Source organism: Panthera pardus, unplaced genomic scaffold (assembly GCF_024362965.1).
Source record: "Panthera pardus isolate Hobbes unplaced genomic scaffold, ASM2436296v1 HiC_scaffold_24, whole genome shotgun sequence".
Classification (NCBI taxonomy): domain Eukaryota; kingdom Metazoa; phylum Chordata; class Mammalia; order Carnivora; family Felidae; genus Panthera; species Panthera pardus.
In genome coordinates this window covers 58634213-58659728 of record NW_026526810.1, presented here as the reverse complement: position 1 = coordinate 58659728, position 25516 = coordinate 58634213, and the positions used below count along the sequence as shown (strand labels likewise).

General features: G+C 39.1%; 1 protein-coding gene across 6 annotated transcripts in view; it reads left to right on the top strand.

The window, feature by feature from the left end:
- Window positions 1–3321: 3321 nt before the first annotated feature.
- Window positions 3322–25516, top strand: part of CDIN1 (CDAN1 interacting nuclease 1) — a 273955-nt gene continuing 251760 nt past the window's right edge. For 2 of the 6 annotated variants that reach the window (XM_019442633.2, XM_019442635.2), the window contains exon 1: window positions 3334–3705. In XM_019442633.2, the coding sequence (XP_019298178.1) occupies window positions 3605–3705 (101 nt within the window). In that variant the 5' untranslated portion in view covers window positions 3334–3604. Of the gene's footprint in view, window positions 3706–25516 lie in introns of all 6 variants that reach the window. The other 4 variants (XM_019442632.2, XM_019442629.2, XM_019442634.2 and 1 more) reach the window with 4 other exon arrangements.

Here is a 25516-nt window from a genome sequence, read left to right as displayed (position 1 = left end):
GCAGGCACTGCTGCTGGCCAAAGAAGGTAGCCAGCTAGTTCGAAGCATACATGCTACTTAAGGAAAATTCAAACAAAGAGTTTTTTCTTTTTGAATTATAGAACACGGTGATGGAGAACATGGGGCTTTACAGTCAGATTAGCTTGGATCCAAATCACGGTCTTGTGACTGAATTGGACCCAGTAGACAACTTCTTTACTCTCCTTGAGCCTCAGTTTCCTAAACTATAATGGGATAATGGCTAATGGGATAAGGTTTCAGCATAATAGGAGCTTAAATATTAAGTCCCTTCTTTATTCTGTTAGTAAACTTCAATTATTCTTTAAAATAATCAATGAGATGACTTTACCAAGTTTCCGTGAATTGAATCAGACTTTAAAATATAATAAAAATAATATGCCAGTATGTATTTTTAAAACCATGCATTAGATTTGGCAGAGTCAGTGAACAACAGACTGTTTAAAAATGCGACTGACTCTTTCCAAGGTCAAGCATGTTCAACTCCTTTTCACTCTGTCTAGAACTCTTTGCTCCAGCCAGAATAACTTTCCCATGCGCGTGACTTGGCTCATTCTTATTTTTAGTCCTTTGTGTTTAGCACTCTTCTTGAAATGACCTTCTGATGCCTCCCTGCCAAACCCCACACTCCTTTACAATTGTCCGTCATTCACAGTGTCCAGGAATTGGCAGAAAGAGATCTGGTCAAGCCAGTCTCCCCAGCCCATCTTTCAGGGCTACTGGCTCTTCGAGGTAGCTGGACTACTCTCCACTTTGACACATTCTCTTGCTATGATTTCGTACACATTTTTCATATTTGTAGATTCTTTCTCCCCATCAGAACTAAAATGTTCCATTTCTTGGGGGTTACACCGTGACATTCAGGATCAGAGAGACTGTCACTTGCTCAAGGCCACACAATTTATGACTGATTTTAAACAGGGAGCTAGTTCTTTGAGTTTTATTTTGGTATTATTTTCATTTCACGATCTATTTCACTTAAGTGGGGAAATGGTATTACTGACTGAGAAACATTAGGGGAACTTCAGAGATGGAAAGGCAGCTCTAGAAGGAATAAAGCAGATGAGGGGCATGGAGTGTGATGTGAGAGATGGGGAAGAGTGAAGGGGAGGGTAAGGGGGAGAGAAAAGAGCCTCAAAGGAGTAATTATCTTACCCTGAGCATTTCACGTTAAAAAATAAATAAAACAACACTTAAACACCACTACCACTACATTTCTGCTTTGCTTCTATTTTGGACATCATAAACGTCCCTACTGTCACTGCCAATGAAGAAACAACATAACTGTGCTTTTCCCCTGGCGCTAACTCTAAACAATCTACTGGATTTGGGTCAAAACTGTAAACTCCCAGCATGTTAAAAGTAAAGAAACAGAAAAACCTGTTTTTTGTTGTGTTTTTTTTTTTTTTTCCTGAACAGTTGTGAGGGTGCACACAGGACAAGAGCCAGAGAGGAGTCACCATAAAAAAGAACTAGAGCAAACATCCTTGAACTGATGTTTCCTATAAAAATCCGTTGGCTGTGAATTGGAAAGAGTGAAGTGGGGAAGGAGAAAGGAATGGGGGGGGGGGGGGGGGCAAGTAGTGCCTGCTTATCGTCAGCTAGCTTTCATGTAAAAGTCATGGCAGGGTCAGCAACAAACTAGCCAGGTGGTAACTCCAGGCCATGCTGCCATAAATAAATAGTTATGTACTAATGTCACACAACCAGGGCTAGATGCAAAGCATATGGGCAAAACAAAACAAAACAAAACATTCTGATGTAAATATTAAAAAAAAACAAAAAAAACTATGGTTGCTGAGTTCAGGATTCCCTGTTAATACTGGATTTTGAGACACCTGGGAAAATAAAGTGGTGCAGCTTTTTAAAAACCTGCTCTAAAAGGTTCTTTGAAATGTAGATTGTTCCCTTCAAAAAAAAAAAAAAAATCCTTAACCTTTGGCCTAAGAGAGTTGTTACTTTTGGTGTGTAGTAATTAAGCATTAAGAGTTCTGTTTGCAGCAGGTCTTCAGTGAATCGTGGCAAGACCACAGACCCTGGAACCAAATTTTGAAAGTTTAAACTCTGGGGTTGCTTACTTGTTCTCTTGACCTCTGGGAAAGTTACTGAAACTTTCCATGCCTCAGTTTATTCGCCCCCCACAAAAGGGAGGAGGAGGATTATCATGTCGATGGTACCTGTTTCATAAGAAGCTATGAAGATTAGGAGACTAAATATGTGGAAAACAAACAATACCTGGTCAACAGCCATGTCCATGTGACCTATCATTATCAAGTAGTCTTACAAAGGCTTTTTGTCTTACACAGACTATCTGCCCCTATGCTAAGGAATCTGTTCCTTGCACTAATTTATTTAAATGCTAACAATAACTCCAAGAATTAAAAATCAATTTTACAGACAGAGGAACTAAGGCTTAGATGGATTCAGAAATTTCTCCAAGAAAGCGTATCTAAGCTAAATTTCCAATCTAGGCCCTACTCCAGGTTTAAAAAAAAAAAATTACTACTTACACATTCTTTAAAATCGAAACACTTTTTCTTTCATTTGCTTAAAATGTTACAATTTGAAAAGAAACACAACACATGGCCTCCTAAAAACCAGAGATTTTTAAAAAGGGATTAAAGGAGGGGCAGATGTCCTAATAAATTGCCTCAGGAGGGCTGAGATCCTATCACAACACCTAAAGAACAGTAATCCATTCAATGACTCATTTCTGGAGCGCCTACTATTTTCTGAGAGCTCAGAATACAAAAAGAAGAAAGAACTGATTGCAGTACCTAACTCTGGGGAGTAAGAGGGATACTCTTTCCTGCGGGCTATTTGATGACGTCGGATTTGTTTTCTACTGTTTTCCAACCTGAATCAAAAGCCCCTTCCACGCGAGTTGCAGAAGTGGCCGGACTTTCCTCGACACAGGCCAAGCTGCAGGTCTACAGCCACCCTAGTGGGTTTCACTGCCAGGCTCTGGGTCGCAGAGTGCAGAGAGACTTTGGTAGAGTGAAGCCAGCTTTCTTTGTAGGTGTCTTGGATTGGAGCTGCGCTAAACGGGCGCATTTGAGAGCGTATTCAAATCGCGCGCCCTAGCAGTCGCTTTCCGGGGCTCAAGCTTAAAGACTGTGGGTACGGCACCCGTGTGCTCGGCCGCCTGGTCTGTGCGCTACGTGTCCCTGGCTTCTGGCAGCTAGGAGAGTGTGAAGTGCGCAAAAAACCCAGGATGATCTCAGGTGGAAGCCGCCGGGACGCCAGCCCGCGGCGATTTAAGCGCCACCTCTGCTGACGACAGCTACTTCCTGGTTGTTTTGCCCTTAACTAACATGGCGGCCGGTTGCCTTCGGCTGGGCCCATTGCGGCTGCTCAGAAAGCCAAGGTAGGGCAATCGGGGCTACAGCCCGCCCCCCGACGCCGAGCTGCTGTGTGAAGCCTCGTCTGTGCAGCTGGTGGTAAAGGGGATATAGGAGCAAGCCAAAAAAAACCAGGACCCAGCGCCGTGCCGCTGTGTGCCCACCCCTCGTCTCCCGGCACCAAGGCTGCTGGAGCCCGGGGTGTTTTTTCCTTGTCCTCGCCACTTCCCAGTCCCTGGCCCAACATGATACTGACCAAAGCCCAGTACGACGAGATAGCCCAGTGCCTAGTGTCTGTGCCGCCTACCAGGCAGAGCCTGAGGAAGCTGAAGCAGAGGTTCCCCAGGTAAGTGTCTGTCTCCACTCGCACAGCCCTTTAGCCCTTTGCCTGCAGCAGCTGTGTTTGGGCATCCCAGCCAGCGCTCAGGAAACACGTGTCACACATGAGCGGGGAGGAACAAGAAGAGTGGTCTTAGGAGATCAGGGATGTGAAGAGGTTGCTTCTTTCACCTGTCTACCACAAGAGACTCTTAAATGGATGAATCTCTGGCGGCTTTCCAAGGCCTTGAGATTATATTTAAGTCCATTAATGTTTATTGAAAACTTGATGTGTTCTAGGTGATGGGTGCACATAGTAGGTGCTTCATAAATGCCTAGTGTTTAATTGACAGATACTAGGAATGAATGATAGGTGGCAGGGCCTTCTCAAAGTGGAAATACAAATTCTAGATTCAGAAGGAGGAAATGGAGGACCCTTTTCAATTGGATCCTGGAAAGAAACAAGGTACCACGGGCGGAAAGGGACCTCCTACTGTTCAACTTTGACTCTAAAGCAGTTAAGTGATCTCAGTCCAGTCAGAGAGATTGGTGCTCTAGGGACTCCACTCTTGGGTCAACATTGGCCATTTCAACAACCATATATATACACATTCCAGGTGTATTTCATACTTCCCACCTCCCCAGAACTCATCTGTTTTCGGTGACTTTAAGATTATCCAACTTTTTTTTTTAATGTTCATTTTATTATTTTTGAGACAGAGAGAGACAGAGCATGAACGGGGGAGGGGCAGAGAGAGAGGGAGACACAGAATCGGAAGCAGGCTCCAGGCTCTGAGCCATCAGCCCAGAGCCCGACGCGGGGCTCGAACTCAGGGACCTCGAGATCGTGACCTGAGCCGAAGTCGGACGCTTAACCGACTGAGCCACCCAGGCGCCCCAAGATTATCCAACTTTCTAAGAAGGGACTTTAGGAACTCTATATTATAGACTTACTCATTTTAAAGATGTGTGCACTGAGGCCCAGACATGACACAAAGAAGCAGTCTAGGAAACCAAGTCATTGTATTTTGGCCAAGTTAAAGTATAGAATGTTTGTTTACTTTTCTTCTGATTCAAAACCATGTCCAAATTTGTGCCATTTGTTTTGTGGCACTGAGCATGATTAACCCGTAATGGAGAGCCTCTTTGTCCTTGAGGTGTAACCCTTTAACGGATACCATCAAAGAAGTGTTTTCTTGAAGAAAAAGAGATTACTGGATAATTGGTATTAATAAAGTACAAATTGAAGAGGAAGTTAAAGGTCTTTTATGACCCCAATTTTTTTTTGAAAGACTCAGTTTTCCTCATCTGTAAAATGAAGGAATCTGTTTTTAATATTTTCCAGATATAATTAAAGGCAATATTTCTCCTTTTATAGTTTTTAAGATTCTTTATCAGACTTTCTAACAAGGAACAAAACTGACAAATTGGAATTTAATTATCTTTCATTAACTCTTGTCAACTCTGCCAATGAGCAATGAAATGGGTAAAGGCTAGTTAGCTGAGGGAATAGGTAGATTTTTCTGGGCAGTTTTAAGATAGAGCATGCATTTAGATCTTCTGTTCTCCTTGTGTTCTTATATTACTACTGTATTTTTCTCTTTCTTTTCCTCTCCTCTTTTTCCTCACCTCTTTCTCTTTTTCTTTTTTTTTTCCCCCTGTCTTCTCCATAAGAGGTAAACTCCCCATAGGCTTATGAAGGACTTACAAAGTACACTGATGAAGGATGCCCTTGGTTTAGGGCACCATGCCTGTTCTCTTATGCTCTTTTTTTTTTTTTTTTTTTAATTTTTTTTAATGTTTATTTCTTTTTGAGACACAGAGAGACAGAGCATGAGCGGGGGAAGGGCAGAGAGTGAGAGAGAGAGGGAGGCACGGAATCCAAAGCAGGCTCCAGGCTCCGAGCTGTCAGCACAGAGCCTGACACAGGGCTTGAACTCAAGGCCTGTGAGATCATGACCTGAGCTGAAGTCAGATGCTTAACTGAGCCACTCCGACGCCGTCTTTCTTTTTTCTTTTCTTTTCTTTTCTTTTCTTTTCTTTTCTTTTCTTTTCTTTTCTTTTCCTTTCTTTCCTTTCCTTTCCTTTCCTTTCCTTTCCTTTCCTTTTCTTTTCTTTTCTTTCCTTTCCTTTCATTTCTTTCTTTCTCTTATATTCATTATATGGCCAAATAATTTTCATTTTTGCCAACTACTGGCAGAGTTGAGACTGAGCTTCCCATGGGCTCTGCACTAACAGCACTGAGCTGGGTTGAGACTCTCTCTCTCCCTCTGCCCCTCCCCTGCTCGCACTCTTTGTGTCTCTCAAAATCAATAAATAAAAAAATACAAAACAAAACAAAATCAACCATCATTTCAAAAAAGTAGTGAGAAAATGGTATTTTTTTTACACTTTTGCACATCTTTTTAATGGCTGTCTGAATAGAAGTAAGACATCTGCTTCTACCTTCAACCTGTTGTAGTATGTTATTTTGATTAAGGAATATGAAGAAACCCTGGCCCCAGACAAATGTAGTTGTAAAAGATAAGAATAATTTAATAGAATTTTTAGATAATGGTGGATATTTTTGTTGCTACCTACAACCTAACAAGTAGTGTTTTCTTAAAGGTTAATTGCAGTGTAGAAGGTGAAACCATATCATGGAGCATTTCACTCTCAATGGATATCCAATATCAGTGTATATTGCAGTCCATAGGCCTGACTTGAACTTTGAGTGGATCTTTCACCCATGCGTTATTTTTGTCATCCGTGCGTTGTGTGCAAAATGTTGATTGTGAGTTATGTAAATCTTTCAATGTTGTCACCTTTCATTATACCATATCAAAAAATCATATTTGTTAATATCCCACTGATCTCATCAGAAAAGTCTGTAAGATTTGAAGCTGTCAAGCTTATGGTGATGGGTTCAGAGTTTTCCAATATTTGAATTTTCCCTTGAAAGCTCAAATTTTATCATTGGCAATAAATACTACCGGTTGTTTTCCTTAAGTGACAGGTTCATGTTGTTTATTTTTGAGAAAATGTTTTCTAGATACCCAAATCTGAATAATTATACTTTGTTCATTGCTCATTCAAGTAAAAATGGTGTCCCATGGAAAAAGCAGCTAGTTCAGCTCTCAAACAATCATGTAAGTGTTTTCCCGTGAGTCAGTCGTCATACTTCGATATGCAGTAGATGTACTTTGTATGTATTTTTTTTAAGTTTATTTATTTTGAGAGAGAGACACAGAGAGAGAGACAACCAGTGGGGTAGGGGTGGGGGGTGTGGAGCAGAGGATGCAAAGGAGTCTCAGTGCTGACAGCAGAAGACTGACATGGGGCTTGAACTCAAGGAACCATGAGATCATGATCTGAGCCGAAGTCGGATGCTTAACCAACGGAGCCACCCAGGTGCCCCATGTATTTACTGGTTGTTTTTTTTTTTTTTAAATGTTTATTTATTTATTTAGTATGATTTTTTTTAATATGAAGTTTATTGTCAAATTGGTTTCCATACAACAGGTGCTCATCCCAGTGTTCATCCCAACAGGTGCCCTCCTCAATGCCTATCACCCACTAATGTTTATTTATTTTTGAGAGACAGAGAGACAGAGCACGAGCAGGGGAGGGGCAGAGAGAGAGGGAGACACAGAATCCGAAGCAGGCTCCAGGCTCTGAGCTGTCAGCACAGAGCCCGACGCCGGGCTTCACCCCACAAACTGTGAGATCATGACCTGAGTTGAGCTGAAGTCAGACGCTTAACCATCTGAGCCACCCAGGTGCCCCCCCATGTATTTACTTCTTATTTTGTCATATAGAATGTTAAGAGGATGTGCATTCAAGTGTTGAGATTTAATAAAATTAATAATAAGTGAATCTTAAGATATTCTTATATGAAACTGGCATTTTTTTTTTCCCCTGTAAGTATGTGGCAGGGAAATTTATAGTGACTCCTAGAACACAGTTTGCCTGGCCTTGATTTGTGCATACCTACCATTGGTTTTGCACCATCCATGCAAATTTCACACAGGGGAAAAGGCAAATCATGTCTTATTATTTCCATAAAAGTAGTTTTGACTTTATAGACCCCTGAGAGGGTCTCAGGGACTTTAGGAGTCCATTGACTACACTTTGACAACCAGGAGCTATTTCAAATCAAAGAATATGTATGTCTTGAAGGATTTTGGTATGTATTGACAAATTACTATCGAAATGATTGTAGTAATCCTATTCCTGGCAGTGCCTGGGACTATCTGGCTCTGCAACTTTGGCCAGTATTGAAGAGAGACATCATTTAATGTTTAATAGGAAGGTTCAAGAGTGACATTTTGTAATTTGCATTTTTTAATAGAATGGACTGTGTATTTCCCCAATTGTTTACCGGCCATTTAATTTTCTTCTTGAATTACCTGCCTGGTATCCTTTGCCTAATTTTATATTGGAGTGTTTGCTATTACTATTTATTGATTTGCTACTGTTTAGTGATCTGCATATGTTACGGATGTTGAGCCTTTATATGTCATATCTGTTGCAGATATTTTTCCAGTTGTTTTCTTTTAAATATTGTTGTTTTTTATATGCTTAACTTTAAATTGATGCTTTTTTTTCCCCCCCTGAGGAAGTCCAGGAAGTCCTGTCCTGTCCTAAGATATGAAAAGTAAATCTTCACCTAAATTTTCTTCTAGGTTCTTTATGGCCTTCTTTCTTGTTCTTTTGTTTGTTTGTTTATTTATTTTGAGAGAGAGGGAGTGCAAGCAAGTTGGGAGAGGGACACACACACACACACACAGAGGGGGCGGGGGAGAATCCCAAGCAGGCTCTGCACTGTCAGTGCAGAGCCAGATGCAGGGCTCAAACTCAAAAACCATGAGATCATGATCTGAGCCGAAGTCAGATGCTTAACTGACTGAGCCACCCAGGTGCCCCTATTATTCTTAATTATTTAATCTGTCTAGTTGAAATATATTTTAGTATATGCTCAAAGGTAAAGATGTAGTTTAATTTCTTCTCCCTCCCCCACACTGTGGCTTCTATTTGCTAGCCTCACTTATCCATGACTTATTTGTTTTCACTGAAATTACAGATTTATGCCTTTGCAAGTCACCATGTTGAGCCTGGGCAGATCCTTAACCACTTTGGTCTTGTAATCTTCCAATTTAAAATGAAGGTATAGGACTTTATGGTGTCTAATATTGTCCAACTCCAAAATTCACCCTCCAGATGTATCACATTACCCTTTTCTGTTGATATTAGCATCCATCAATGGTTCTTGCTTGAAACAGTTATTACTAGTATTTGCCTAATGGTGACTTTCTACTTCTCTCATTGGAATACTCTTTTAACTAATATCCTCTACTACCACCATTTCATGTGAAATAGTCCATCCCACAGTCAGCTCATGATTTTCACTGGTACTCGTAGTTCATTCACCCCTTACGGCATTTAGTCTGTAATAATTCACTGTGTGCTCACTATGTCTGTGGCACTATCTGAATATTTTGTAGAAAACAGGACAATGTAGTCATTATTTTTGAAGAACTTGCAGTCTGAGGAAAGAGTTTAACACACATCCAATAGCTATAAATTATTAGACTCACAGAATGTTAGGAACCAGAGGATTTGTGGAACATCATTTAGTTCATGTATGTTTAATCAAGTGGGTTTCTTAAAGGAGATATACCCTTGTTGGAAATTCTTTTGCTGGTAAACTAAGCCCTTTGGCCCAAGTTTAATTTTTCGCTGAGTTCCCTTATCTTGCATTAGTTATTTGGTTGCTATTTATGCCTATACCAGCAAGTTGTAAGTGAAACTCTTCATACCATAGATCTCTAAGCAAATAAGTGTCTTTATCTTACTGCTCTTTCTTTTCCCTTAGGGACACCAGCTCAGGTGTTTCTAAGAGTGCCTTCCTCATTCTTAAGTATGATCTTCTGTCTTGGCCCCGCAACATCTGCTGTTTTCCCACTGTTGGATCACAGTATAGGCAACCATTCATTCATGTGAGGCTCTTGCTAAAGAAATCTTGAAAGGAGTAGTGAAACACTTGTTTGGCTGGGCTCCCTGTATTTAAACCAATAGAGTTAGTTCATTTTCTTGGGATCTTTACTTTCATCTGAGAACTGGAGTTAAGGCTGGTCCTATTGTGTATTTGGCAGGGTGGGTCTTGATGGTGGACCTGGGGTCCAGTGTGGTCAGGAGGGGAGTAGCTGAGGGACTTGCTTGGGACGAGCACAATTTTACTGAAGTTTTACCTTTGTTTAGGATGGCTTAGTTTAATTTGGTGCTGCCATTGACTACAGCTATCCTTTCTTGAATAATGTTACCCACCCCCAGTGGTGCCTTTTAAGTCACCCTCTTTTCCCATAGGAGCCTTGCATTCCATGGTTTTTGCTTTCTGTAACAGTTTGTTCTTGGGGAATGACTTGGCTTTGCCTCTTTTTACCTGATTCACAGTTGCCTCTTCTGTAAAACAAGGGATGGAGCTCCACTGCTGAGAAGTAGAAGATGCAGGATTTAAACCCAGGCAGAGTCCGGCTCCAGATTCTTCCTCTTACTCTGTGTATTACTTCTCGCCATTCAGTCCCTTAAGGCTGTGGTGAGGATTAAGTAAAATAAGGCATGTAAAACACTTAGCATAGTGTAGACATTCTGGTAGGCATTTAATGGATGGTAAATATGATTCTTGTTATTATTAGAATTTAATAGATAGCCTACAGAAGAAGAGATGTCTAAGTAGTAACCTTTTAAAACATGTAAAACAAAATTTTGCTTTGATATGGATCAGTTGATTGTATAGCTCTGAACGCATGGATTTAATCATTAGTTGAATATGGCCCAGATATCAGAAACTTGTCTTAAGTCTTTTATAGTAGTATATAATGCCATTAAAAACAAAGAAGAAAGAAAGAAAACTCTGAATCCAGATGTACTGATTTTTAAGAATTATAGTAGCACCTTGCAGTCTATAATTAATACTGGTTTACTTAAATTGGAATATTATTCCTATTTGCCTTGTTCTCTCATTTGAATTGATAGTTGGTTCTCAATTTGTGGTCAATTTTCTATTCTTCTGATAATGTTGTGGTGCACCCAAGTTCCAGAATAATGAGTGAGAATAGCTTGTAAAGGGAGAAAAAGTCAGCCTTTTATTGAGCTGGAAACTCTTTTCGTGGTTTTGCTAAGGAAATAGGACTAATTTACATGAACTTCAGAATTAGTACTCATATACTTAGGAAACCTTTCCAGGAGTATTTCTGTATTGATCACTAGTGCAAATTGGAAAAGAAATTGGTCTAAAAAAGTGGGCCTAAGAAAAGAATATGATTATTTCATGTATTTCCTTTGGTCATCTTTTAATTTTTATTTATTTATTTTGAGAGAGAGGGAGAGTGAGAGAGCAAGCACAGGAGGGGTAGAGAGAGATATTCCCAAGCAGGCGCTGCTCTGCCAACGTGGAACCCAACACAGGGCTCGAACCCATGAACTGGGAGATCATGGCCAGGGCTGAAATCAAGAGTTGGACGCTTAACTGAGCCACCCGGGTGCCGCTTAGTCATCTTTTCAAATACATTTTTTTAGTCCATAAGATTTTAGGTTTTTATTTTGTTGTTGCATTGTAGCCTACCTTTAAAGATTCACCTGGAAGGTTATTTTGTTAACCATGTGGCACCTTGTGCTTTGATGAGATATTTGTGACTCTTGGATTTGCATAGTTGCAAAAATGAGATGAACTTGAATTCCTACAAAGGAGTATTTGGAGAAAACCTCAGATAATGTTGTTTTGAGGAGAACCCACATGCTGACTCTATTTCTTATTAGTTTGAGGGGGGAAATTTTCATGTTATTAGATTATCGACTTCATTTTAAAGTCTATATTCAGGCATCAGACTTTAGTCTACTAAGTAATAGCTCACATCAGAATGTTTACTGATACAATAAAGAGGAATTATATATCTCCCTAGGAGAAAAGTGTTCAATAGATGTATGGAGTAATAATATTTTATTATTTGACTTTCAGCAAATGTTGACTGAAAAAAGTATGTTTTTATTACACATTTTGTGCAGTTTTGCCATGTTGGTTGAATTTTCCTTAAAAACAAAACCACCGATGTACAAGTACTTTTCCAGAGTAATTATGAAAAGTGACCTTAAAATATAAAAGTCATACCCTGGTGTGAAAATCATTTGGGAGATGGGTAAAGAATAAATTTTCCCCCCAAAAAAAAAAAAAGAATAAATTTTCCTTTATTTTCGATTGTCTTTTACTTGAAAGGAAATGTTTTAAATGTTTAATTCAAGGTATCTTTCTCTTTCTCTCTTTCTGCGGTCAGATTGCTTATACCATGAGCTGGTACACAGTGGATACAGCAAAGGTGCTGACGTGCAGCTTGTAACTGAATGATGAGCCTCCATTTCTTAGGGGAACAGAACAGAGAGCTGGATCCAGGATGGTTTGCTCTGTGGGCTTTGAGATCAGCATGGAGCAGCCTGTGCCTCATGTATTAAAGACAATACATGGCTGGTCAAGAGTCCAACCCTCTCCTGTCCACTTTGGGGAACTAATCCCTGCCTCTACTTTTCTTTCCTCTTTCTATCCCTACCTTTCAGGAGGCATCTTGATAACATTTAAGAGTTATTAGTTCTCCTTCATAACTCAAAGCTTCCTTCTTGCCAGAGTGACAAGACTGACAATGTTAGCTTTTTCAAGGGCTTTCCTCTTGACTGAGGGGTGATCTTTTCTGTTTCTTCTGGCTTCAGGGCAGTGAATAAAATTTCTGGGGTTTTTTTTGTTTTTTAACCTAGCTTGGTATTCAAATTGTGACCTGATAGATGCATCATTGAGATAATGGGGAGCTCTGCAATTTTCTTTCCAAAGTAAAATATTAAAATATCTTAGGACTTACATCCTTCATGTGTTTTAAATATTGAGATTCAGCTGCTAAAAATGTTTGAAGACTTTTGAACTTAGAGAAATACCAGCAAGACCACAGGAATAAATATTCTGAATCCGAGAAAGCAGTACAAGCAGAGGAAAAAATAAGTGGATTCAGGCCTCTTGATACTGTTATTCAGTAAAATAAGTATGTGCTGGGCCTTTCCTTGATTAGGTGCTGGTTCTGCTAATTGGAGTGATTTGTATGAAGCTTGGGCTTTTCCTGAGGTTGTTCTGGGAGCTGTAGTCATATACAAGACTAAGTCTTAAAATACATGGTAAATTGTCCCCCCACCTCCAACATAACTCATGTATTTCTCATATATTTATTTTTATTATTGCTGAGATTTGTCCTTTGCTCTAGGCTCAAGAAAGGATGAGATGTGAAATCTGCTCTTTTATTTATCGTGCTCTAGGAAGTAGGAAGCATGGAAGACCCTTGATACTTACAAGGGTTGTTACTTAATGACTGTTGGAAATCCCCAAATTCGCAGCTAGCACCAGAGAGGATGGCAGACAAAAGTGTAAAGCTTTGTAATGCAGGTGTTTGGTTAAGCTCACTTATTAGCTAGTTGACTTGCTCTTCCTCACATCAGCCTAGTGGTATGAAGGATTCAGATTTATACTCAGCAGATTTATGAATTATGTCTGTCATGAATATTTGTGATCACTTTCAGAGAGCCCGAGCGTGGTATGTCTAATCTTGGAATGCTCTACGTCCCCAGCTCTAGTGCCGGGGTGAACAGAAACACAGAGTGAAATCTCTTTGTGGTCCATTACTCATGCCAGTGCCACACCTTAGCCTCCTGAGATTCTAGAACTTACAAGGTGGTGTTTATGACTAGTAGGGCAATAAGGCTCTTTGTAGGGGTAGCCTTCTTGGTAGATGGGATGTGGGAGACTGAAGTGTCATTTAAAAGCATCTTCTTACAATCACATGTGAAATTAGGTGGGTGATTTATTTTTTTCAATTTTTTGTTTCTGTCTCTAACTCTTCCAAGTGGGTATCATCTTTCACTCAAGGTATATTACACTGCTATTTGTTTTTGCTGATAATATTGGTAGGGGAAGCTAATAAAATTTGAAATTAGCTTGCACTTCAAGCCCCATTTAGCTAAGATGGTAAATGGACTGGGTATGTGAGAGAGACTCTTCGTTGTATAGCATTAAAAACCCCCACAGACTCTTACAGTCCACATATAACAAATAGCTCACAAACATCATTTTTAACTGGTGAAGTTAACATTATCTAGATTCTTATTTCCTGAGGCCAACTAAAATACATATATAAAAATAAGATACATTTAACCTCCAACCTAGAACATTTTGAATTTTTAGTTGTACTTCGATGTGCCTGAGACTCTTCCTGTGCCAATCAAAAAAGTTTCTTCAGCAGGACCTGCATACCTCTCTTATTATTTCCAACTCAGTGACTTACAGCGTGTTGGATTGAGACAGCGATTAGAGATCATCTAGTGAAATCAGTTAATGCTGGAGATGCAGAAACCAAGGAGGGGGGGCACCCGGTTATTTGAACAAAGTTCCACCTCTGGAGGTAAAACTCTCCCTTTGTGCTCTCTGACTTAGCTCGCAGATTCCCATCTGTTGAGGGGCCAGGCAGGTATCAGCAAGGAGTGAATGAATGAAGCTGGCCCGGTTGAGATTGCGGCAAAGGGAAGGGACAGTTGTGTGCACTAACATGGCAGCCGCAACCTTATGCCAGCCATCTGTTGCTGCGCAGGAACGTGGGCCCAGTGCCGCCAAGTCTTTTATTCTCTAGAAAGCAGCTCTATATCTCACTTTTTAGAAAAAAATATTCTGAGTTTTAAATGTTGTCAATTTGTTGGAATTTTTTAAAACACTGTGGGCCAATGGTTTCCTGGCCAAACAGAACAAGTCTGTGGGCTGAATTTGGCCTCTAGCCAGTGGGTGCTGGAGCTGGCTCTTTCCAGCTTGTGAGAGCTGATTATAAGTATCTTTTCCCCACTCTACAAACTGTGACCTCACATCAGTAGCTTAAAATCAGCCACAGTGGGAGTGTTTACACCACAGAAATTGGCTAACGTGTGACAAACCTGGGCTCCACCCACTGCCACCAAAGGCATTTCTTAAGCTCCCCATACGACTGCCTACCATCACCAATTTGAGACTTTTGCATTGTGCATTATGATCCTGGTGCATGTCTTTTCCAGAATTTTTTTTTAACCTAGCTTATTCTGTGCGTTTGTTTTTTTTTTTTTTTTTCCCTTATAGCTTTTTTCCTAATAAGGGCTTAAAATACATACATGTATGTTTCGTTGGTCTCTCCCCCCTCCTTTTTTTTTAAAAAGTTTTTTTTAACTTTTGTTTATTTTTGAGAGAGACAGAGACAGTATGCGAGTGGGTCAGTTGGGGGGAGAGAGAGAGCGAGACACAGAATCTGAAGCAGGCTCCAGGCTCTGACCTGTGAGCACAGAGCCTGACGCGGGGCTCTAAGGCACGAACTGTGAGATCATGACTTGAGCTGAAGTCAGCTGCTCAACCGACCGAGCCGCCCAGGTTCCCCTCCTTTTTTTGTTCAAAGAAAGGATACATGTATTTTTTCCCCACCATAGTTAGTGTGGGAACTAGAATTCCAAGTCTTAACTATACCTACTATATTGTTTGTATTATGATACATAGTATAATGCACATACCATTGAACTCACCTAAAGAAAATGCTGCATGGTTAAAAAAGAAAAAAAAAAAGTCATATATGTATGTCTCAGTTAAGGAAAATTTATCCCTTTCAAAATAGGTTAATTAGCTAAATGTAGGGATATTAGAGTGATTCTTTGTCCTCTGTAAGAATTTGGAAATGCTCCAGTGGTATGCCTGAGGGTTTATCATGTCAGAAGTTATTTTTTTGAGAAACTTCAAGCTTAGTTGTTACATTTTCAATTGGCAGTTACTCCAGTATAAAAAAAATAAAGCATCTCTATAATTATAATGGAAAACAATGGAAAGATACCCAGTTGATTATAATTGGATTTTGCATCACTTTACAAAATCTCAATTATCACATTTTCACATGTGTTTGTTTCCTACTTTGAAGGTATCAGTAGTAAAATAATAGGACCGTGTACAGCTAAAACAAATGGATAATAGAATTAATAACATCAGGCAAGAACATGTGCATTTTAGAATGACAGGGGAAATTCTGTGTGGGGATAGGCCCTTATGAGTGGGCTGGCCAAATGGTATTGAGTTTGGCAGAGTGGTCATAGCCTGTGCTTGACCTTGGGTGGTTTATTAGCTTTCTCTGATTATGGTTAATTATTTTATAAATCGATAGGAGGCGAACCCATTATTGGGAACTCCAGGAGGTGGTTCAGTTTCTTGTTGTAAAGGCAGTTTTATAAATTGGCTTAAAGAACTTGGTTCTGAAAATAGACATATGAATTCTGGCTTCGTGACTTACTTTCTGGGTGACCTTGGGGAACTTTCTTCACCTTTTTGTGCCTTATTTGTAAAACAGGATTGTTACAAACATGAGATAGTAAATATAAAATGAGTAACATAGTTCCTAATACTGCACTGAATAAATTTTTGCTGCTGCTGTTATTGTTACCATTATTGAGCTAAGGATGCTCATTCCAATGGAATTTATGCTTATAATAATTAGACTCAGGACATCAGAACTGAAAAAAATTTTGCCTGAAGCCAGCCCTTTTATTTTCTAGGTTTCCAAAGTGTTTTTCATTTACCCTCAGGATAACAGGAAACCTGCTTTTAGTAAGTTACACTAAAGTCCTTAAATGATACTGGTAACCAAGATGTGATATTTTTCGGGATGATAAATGAGGATATGTAAGTTGAGGTTGATTCATTCCCCTTCCTCCCAGAATAAGTGAGAATGTTAAAATCTGAGAATTTTTAAGTGTTTTCTTGTCTGATAACGTCTCAGTATAACCTCCCCAATTCTGGAATCTCTTACATTTCTGCCTCACCTTGATAGCAAGGTGTTTATGAATTTATGAAGGATATTAGGATGAATACCAGTTTGGGAGGCAGGGTTCTGTCACCAGGAAGTAACTTGAGTCCAGGAATGATGGAGTTCAGGTGTAAGCCTTCCAGGGCATGGAGGTTTTGTGGGATGCCCCAGGTCACAGCATGAATGTGAACACCAATTTTAGCATTTAAGGTAGACGTTAATAAATTTGAAGAATGAGTGTTTTCTAAACAGTCTTAAAATCTGTTCATGCTGCTAATACGGATTATAAAAAGAGTGTGGTAAACACAAAGAAACTGCATGAACTTTTTAAAGAAAATAGATTTATTGTCCCTTTAAGGCCTTGGTTATTATTAATTAGAATGTATTCTGGAATGCTGCCTACAAAGAATTTGCTTAATTTATCTTATTTGTGCAGTTCTGCTGATCATATCGTTGCAATAATAATGAGTCGGGCAAGATAGTAATTCTTCCTCTTCTTTTCCTATTCTGTTTATTATAGAGCATATCTTTTAGGTTCTAAGTTATAAGAGAGGCTTTAGGTTTAGACCTACTTCAAAATTCACTTAAGCTACTCAGGTCAGATTGGAATAAAGATATTAAAACTGTTTAGAGATCACTGTGTTTTAAAAAAATAATAATACTTAAAAATTTGAATGACATTCTGAAAAATAGTGCCTGTAGCTGAAGATAATCAAAAAGTCATAATTATACTATGGATTATATTTTGAGGCTAATGCCTTATAACTCTTGTGGAGTGTGAAAACAAGACTTGGTTAGTTTTATTTTGTCTGTTAAGAGTATGTGAGGAGTCTAGATCTGGTACATTGGCACAAAAAATATTTTATTCATGTTATAGCTTTTTGGACAATTGTATTCTGCACTGTAGTACAACGGTACAATAAATTGCTGAATATACTGTCTGCTGAATATGACTTTACCATGAAAAATTTGATGCATGGAGAAGGAAAGGTTGGAATATATCAACCTTTTCTGACAAGGGACTTTGAATTTTGACCTAATACAGGTGACCTTTGTGCGCAATAAAAGTGAGCTTAATCTTGAGGTCAAGGTCGAGGTCAACAGCAGAGCTTATGCTGATTGTAGGTACTTCACAGCCTACCTAGCTATTGGCTAAATGGGAGTATGGCATTTTTTTTTTTTAATTTTTAATTTTTAGTATTTTCAGGAGCTTATTAATAGCAAATTGTTTAGCTGTTGAACACTACCCAACTCCTCAAGGCTCAGCTGTCTGTTTAGTTGTGGTAAGTTTGTCTGTTTATTTATAAAGTTTACTGTTTCTGAGTGAAAGGTATGAGTGTGCTGTTGTTTTCTGTTCCATAGATAAGCTGTAGCTAAAAATAAAAATGTTCTTATGGCTTAAAGGAAAGACAACTGACATATAAAACCCTGGAAATGAAAATATATCTTCTTTTAAGAGGTTTCTTTCTTTGACAAGTTGAACTCTTGTTATCTTAACTTTGGAACTGTCGGAAGAATTTTTAAGTAGTTTGTACCTTTATCTAGATTATAATTAAGAGAACTCTCATGAATTATTGTCTCAAAAGGTTTAGATGATTTAGAGACTGGTTATTCCCTTTCAAGTTCCTTTGAAATGCATCCATTAATGCATTTACATTAGAATATTATATGATATAAAATACTTTTCAGGTTTTTTTGTGCTGTACATAAAAGGAAAATTGTTTTAGGACACTAATTTCACTATTAAATACCTCAACCGTTTTGTCATAGGTAAGTCACACCTTAGCAAATATCAGAAAAAAAAACCTGTCAGTGTTATACTGTCTGAATACTTAGTGAATATTCTGCCCAAATAATCGGTAGAAGCAGCAAACAGTTGGGGGAGAGTGTCAGAGACTCTAATGTAAAGAACTTCTTCTACTCTTTTAATCGAGCCTGCAAAATATATTCCCCGGGACTGATCAGCTCTGAAGCACTGAGGTTTGATGATTGGAATGGCAGGAAACCATGCTTTCAGGACATAATGAATTGACGAGGCCATCCATCATTTGTTAGCATACGCTCAAACGTGGGCTATGTGTGCAGAGGCCTGTGATTTAGTAAATACTTGGGAGATGAATAGAGCTTACACACAAGGGAAGATATTGCTGTCCTTCAGCAGCCTGAGACCCAGGCGCCTGCTGAGAAGGCCGTCTGACGGCACATCATCAGTAACCGGCCTGTCACAGTCAGCGGTGCCCACCGACCATCGCCAGTATATTAAATGCATTTTTAATATCTGCTTCAGTAGATTTAATGAAGAAAATTTAGTTTCCATACTCCAAGCACCGCTTCTTCAAGTGTTCTAAAGCATGGACTCTTGCCTACATAAGAAAGGGGGAAGACCATGCCGGCAGTTGGCAGGGTTGATTGAAAAGGACATTCAGACAAAATAATGTGCAAACAAAAAAAATGCTTTTAGCGGAGTTGGCGTCTTGTTGATGTAAAAAGCTGTGTTTTTTTTTTATTATTTATTTATTTATTTATTTATTTATTTATTCATTTATTCATTTATTTATTTATTTATTTTTAGAGTGGCTTTTGATTTGTTCCTTAAGCCCTAATTCCCTCCTCTCACAAGCCCTTTCCCTAGGAGGGTTGAACCTGCTGGTAAGAGATGTGAGCCTTCTGATCACAAAGGAAATGTTAGAAGGGGAATATTACAGTTTGGCATCATTTGGATAGAGAGACTCAATTTTAGATTAGCTTGTATTTTGAGATACTGTTTCTAAGGATTTTTGCATGAAGATACAAAGTAGGATTTTTCTTACCTAGTTGCTTCCACATTTTTTAACGTTGAACTTTACTCATTAGTCAGGTTGGTATATTTTAGTCTGGTGTCAGGCAGAACAGCTCACAATGATGGAAAAAATAGTTGCCAACTTGATTAAAGAGTGCTCTTACACTTCTTACGCTATAATGTTTCTTTAAAAATTGTAATTTTGAAATGTTCTATTTTTATATTCTGGCGAAGTGTGTAGATTCATTCTTTTTTAATGAGTTTCAGTGTTGACATTATTTACTACAAAACAGCAAGACAACCAATTAGATATTGTTGCAAGCATGCACTTTAAGGGTTTCCCCTCTTGTTTAAAAAAAAAATCTAGAATATGCTCTCATGTTCACAGAAGAAGAAGCTACGGAATGGGACCTATAAATCTGATTCCTGCATGTGTCAAAACAGTAATGTATTAAATGCATATTATTATAAAAATTTAAGACATGTCTTAAACACACTTACATTTTTATAACACATGGCAATATTAAATAATACATTTCCTTGTTAGCATCTGTTTGCCGTCATTGTTGGCAAGACCTATGATTTATTGCTTAAATTAATGACTAAGACCATTTTGGACCTGATATATGCCCTTAAGCTTATTACATCACTAAATAAAATAAAATGTATGCACTTGTGACAGAGTTATTTTTATAATTGTTTATCCCTTTAAGTGCCCTATTCAGTGATTCACTGAAAGGTTCATAATGGTTGGCTTGTAACCAGAAAATAATCTCAGAAAGGTAAAATATATTCCTTGTCTAGAAATAAAATGCCAGAGTGATGGTGATGATAGGGGTCCCAGCAAGAATTTGCAACACTCAAACCCGTCGTTCTTTTCTTCAATGCGCTCAATTAACTCTTGTTGAATTTTTTTGATGCATGACTCCCCCACCCCCATTCTAAAGGCTGTCTATTAATACTGCAGCTCATCTTTGTATAAACCCTTCAATATGGGTAAAGTGGATTCTCTCTGACATAAAGCTGCAAGGGTTAAATTGTTCTTTACCGATGATTTCTCAGGTGCCATTATCATCATGCATTAAACTGAGCAAGATTATTTTCCTATTATTAGTTCTTTTCTTTCGGGAGATTGGAACTTTACTGTTTTTATACTGAACTCTATTTGACTTCATAGTCTTTATCTTTCCTTTCTGAGGGTGCAGCATGATAGACCCTTCAGTATTTTTACAGTAACCTGTTATTCATCTAAAGTCACTCTGCTGCCTGACTCGTAATACAGTGTAATATGGCTTCGTCGTTTTCTGCTCCACATGAAGTATCTCATTGACTGTCAGGTCTCCTGTCACATGACGGTAAGGCAAAGTTTTTGAGAAGCTTAAGCCTTGCTTCTGGACCACAGTGTCTACACCTTGAAACAGATGGCGGTTCTGTGGGTACCTGAGAGCAATCCTTGTGGGAAGATTATTATTTTGTAGATTTCTTGGGACGATTCTCACTCACAAATGGAAAACAAAACTTAGTTCCTGAGAGAGATCTTTTTCTTGTCTTCATCTCATTTTTACTGCATTTTAAGCCAAATAGTTTATTGGAAATGGAAACAGGTTTTTTTCCCCCCCTTAGTGTTCTTTCCCAAGGCAGTGGATCTGATAAAGTTTTTAATGGTTCTTTCAAAAATGATCAGGCCAACAAACATTCGTGTTTTTCTTGAAGAGCTATATTGGCCTTTTCTACTTCAAGCTTTCATCTCCCATTTCTGATCTTTATATGTTCTTTTTCATCTCATCTTCCTTGTCCGGGACACCTGTCTCCAGATGAAACATTTTAAAGGAAAATTGATGAATAAGAGGCTTAAGTGCCAATGTCTAAATCTCCCCCTCTCTCTTCTGTTCCTTCTTCCACCTTTTTTTTTTTTTTTTTTTTTTTTTTTTTGTCCTTTGAATATTGGTTTGGATGCACTAAGAATTTTTTTTTTCTTTGACCACTGTAGTTAGTTTTACCTGTTCAATTGGAATATATACATTCCTGTCTTTTGCTTTCTGTTTGACGGATTGTGACTTCCTTGAGGTTAGGAGCCATGTTTTATCTTCCACCTCCTTCCTTGAGGGCCTACTACGTGGTTCTTTGTGCAGCCAGTGAATTCCTACCGACTTTCTAATATAGGCCAGTGCTGATTCGTATGATCTCTTTTGAGGAAGAGATAACCTCAAAGTGTGTTTTCTTCATTTTGGCCGGCACCATTCGGCCAAGTACCATACAGAGGGCTTGCTGTTCTTTCCTAAGATTGTTTCCCACTCTCTGGGTCAGGATGTTTAAGTCCTATTTAAAAATATTAAAATATTCAGTAGGCAGCTAAGTGCTTAGCCTAGTGTACTACTTAACACTAAATGAAAGTAAAATATAACACAGCCATGGAGCCATTTGTTATATTTTAGTAGATGAAGCAACGGCAGTGTAAACCTTAACCTTGTAATTTTGTGAGTTCCACTTTATCATGTAGCTGTAAGGGTAATCAAAATAAATCACGGGAGATGAATAAATATTTTCTAGTGCTTTCTCTGTGCTTTCAGAAGTGATGTTTGATCCATGAAATTTTAGTAAGTGTATTAAATAAAACAATATGATGTGCACTGTGTCAGATCTGATAAATTATTCGGTATAGGACATTTATACAACATATGTTGAGCTGCTACGTGAACAGCTTAATGACTATAAATTATGTTAATCTGTCTTGCCATTTTTACATTTTGTTAAAAATTGTGCGATTTGTGTTGTAGATATTTATATGTATGTTTGCCGGGGTGGGCAGGGATAAGAAGAAGGCATACGAAAGGCACAGGTCATCTCCGCGATGTTCTGACAGTGATCCGGGCTCCTCAGCTGCGCAGTGTACATAACACAGATGTTGGGGAGTCATCTGTCAGCCATGCCTCTCCTATGGAGTTAAAGTTCTAGAGGGAAAAGAATTTGACACAGTGCTGTCACTGTTACATTTTCACAATAGAAGAGCATGCAAATATTGAACCTCCTGCTTAGCAGTAGTGCCCTGTCTAATGTCTGTGCTGGTTGGAATAAAAAATCATGGGTGCATCTTGGGCTCAGAGATCTGACAAAGGTCATGCTATGTTGGGCATTTGAATTGGAAATTGTCTGGACTTAGATTTTATAAAGCTCCCACTGTTGTGTGTGGGGAGAATTTCAGCAGGGTTTTGTCCCTGGAGAGGCCTCTTAGGCCCTTTTCTGTCCTATGAATGAATTTAGATGTGAGGGTTACTCCTGCCTTAAAACTGTTAAGTTCATTTTGCATACATCCCTAGAGAGAAAAACTGGCAGATGCTTTTGTCTTGGAAGTGTTTAAAAGAAAACTGCAGAGCAGGAACAAGAGAGAAAAGGGGCCCTGTGTGGAGTCCCAGAACATTTTGGAAATGGCCAATATGCAGTTTTCATCAGTACGAAGGCGGGGTGCAATATGGTGCCTGTAGCTCACAAGGGAATATGAATGTTGATTAAGCATACTCCCAGGCTTTGAAATTCTGAAAGCAGTGTCAGAATAATGGATGTTGAGCAAATGTCAAGCATTTGTTAATTTCTCTGTTATTTGGAGTTTATCTACCATGATCAATCAAATAAACTAGTGCTTCTCTCTTGTGGCATGTGTCATTGATATGGTGATTAGGTGGCTAGAGAGACCTTCTGCTTTTTTTTCCAGGTAACAGATTATAGAAGGGTAGACAGAGCTTTTCAGTAGAAGGTTTGTTTGTGGCTTGGTTTAGTAGAAATTTGGATATTAACTGAGTACTTTGGTGGTGGTATGGAAATCTGCAGCCACGTGCAAAAGATGCTAACTGTGGTGCCATTTACGCCGAAAGAGCTGGTAGTTGTGCTATGGTTTCCGTCTACATACAGTTTTCATAGTTTATAAAACTTTGGTGTAAAACTGGGTGAAAGAAATTTGATCCCAGAAGAATTCTGGCCTATTGACATTGGTAGATACAGTTTTGGATCCATTTTTATTTTTGTCTCCCCCCACCCCTACACCCTGCACAACCCCCGCCCCCCCCCCCCCCCCATTTCAATTAATTCTAACTCAGCTGTTGACTTTTATTCTTGAGAGATGGTCATTTGCTATGTGTGGTTCAACAGTAATTTCTTTCTGTTATTTTTAGGAAGCAATGCTACAATGTTTTGATGTCCCAGATATAAATGATCAAAAGGTTCTTTTCAGCAGTTACTCAGCTGTGAATTATGGTGAAGTACTAACACTCCATGGTGTGAGGAGTACTTTCCCTTTTAGAGTAGGAATGGCCTTACCAAGTGGGATTTCATTAGGGTCGATGCTAGGTACCATGTTGAAGTGTTGTACTCCCAGCATAGCGTAACTTGGACTGAAAGGGGGTCTTTGTGTGAAACTGCCATGGCTGGAATCAAGGCTGACTTAGAATCAGAGATTTGGCGGGTTTTTTTCCCCCCTGTTCCCCATTTTCTTCTCATAATCTGAGCCATGTAGGTCACATAATTCAGATGGAGACTAAGACTATTCTTATAAACCTAGATCATGTGAAATAGGTGCCTTTGTGATTTCGGGCATGAACTTTCTGCAAAATTGGACCCACTGAAGTCATCTGCCCCTTATTTTTAAGCCCCAGTGAACTTTCACTTTAGCGGATTTACAATTGGGCAGCCACAGGGTATTCACCCCATGAACTGCCTATGTTGTTTCTGGAGGGCTCTCTTTTGATTTACTCAACCTGCCATTATGTCTGAAAGAGTATGGCCATTTCCAAAGTAGAAAGTCTTCAACTTCCTCTTCACGTTAAGATGCTTCATCTTAACAGTCTCCATTGGGCCTTCGGTTTGGGGCCTTCCCTGGGACTAGAAGTCATAACCCTTTGAGTAAAATCTTCATGTCCTGCCTGGTACACAGTGCCAATGAGCTCAGCCATTGCAGAGAACTCCAACATCACAAAAATAGCACTGCAGACTGGCTTTTCTAGACTTCCCTCTGAAAACTCATCATTACCATGCCCTGAACACAGCATCACTGAATCATTTGCTTACATCATACACCAAAACACTCAGCCTGTTATTGATACACAGCTCTCACATTTATTTTCTATTTGTGGTGATAAAGCTGTTGTTCCTAGTTTAGATTCGAAGAACATGAAAGATCTTGTTATATTGTTGAAGTTTACTGTGTAATAATAAGAGAAAAAGGCATGTGAAATCAGAGTGTGAATTTCTTTCTTAACCATATGTACTCATGAATGCTTCTGAGTGTTCAGAGTTTCAGCAGGTAGTGTCCACCAGCACCTGCCAGGCTATTAGCCACTCTGTCTCTTGGCTTCCACCTCGCTCCTTTAATGACCACATATCACTGAACTTCCCTCTTCCCTCTCATGTATTACAACTACCAAGTAATGACTCATTAAAAAAAAAAAAAAGTTCTGGGATGAATTTTGTTTCCCACTGGACACACGTCCTCTAATGATAGCGAGAGTACTTTTGGGGTTCCATGTTCGCAGGTATTTTTAAAGCATGTAGCACAGTCTTTTAAATATCTTTAGTAGTGACAGACTTGGGGAATGGATCTGGTATTTGGAGATAGGCACACATCAGTAAGTTTGGTAAATAAGGGAGCAGGTGTTACAAGGTGACCACAAGGTCTGGAAACATAATTATTTTTCATGAATAAACTATTTATTATAGCATCTCTTAGAGAGTTATGTCTGTTTTTAGACTCGGTGGCCACTCTTTGTTTGGGTAAGATAGGAGCTGTGACTATGAAGCTGGCTTGCTTTTGTGACTTGTAAAGTGGTTCTAAAGTGATACCTACAGATACGTTCTATTTTGAGTAAGGACAGCATCATTGATGATGCATGTACAAGCCTCACTCCTTCTCCAGGATGATTATTTTGGCCAAAAATAATTGGAATGAATTAGTTCTTGTCTGCTCGCTGAAAAAGTCCATCTTGTTACTTTATTCCCATACTGAACAAGTGTATAGACTCCATTTCCTTAAACCATTAGCCGTTATTTTATATCCTCCTGTTCTCTGTGCTCTTCAAATGTAGATTAACTGCTAAGAAGCTAAAGACACTTAGGTTTCCTCCCAGTCCTTTCCATTACCCACTTCCCTGGTGGTTGTTAGTAAGTGATAGAATTGCCAAAAGGCAGAGACTTTTTAGGATAGGAGGAAA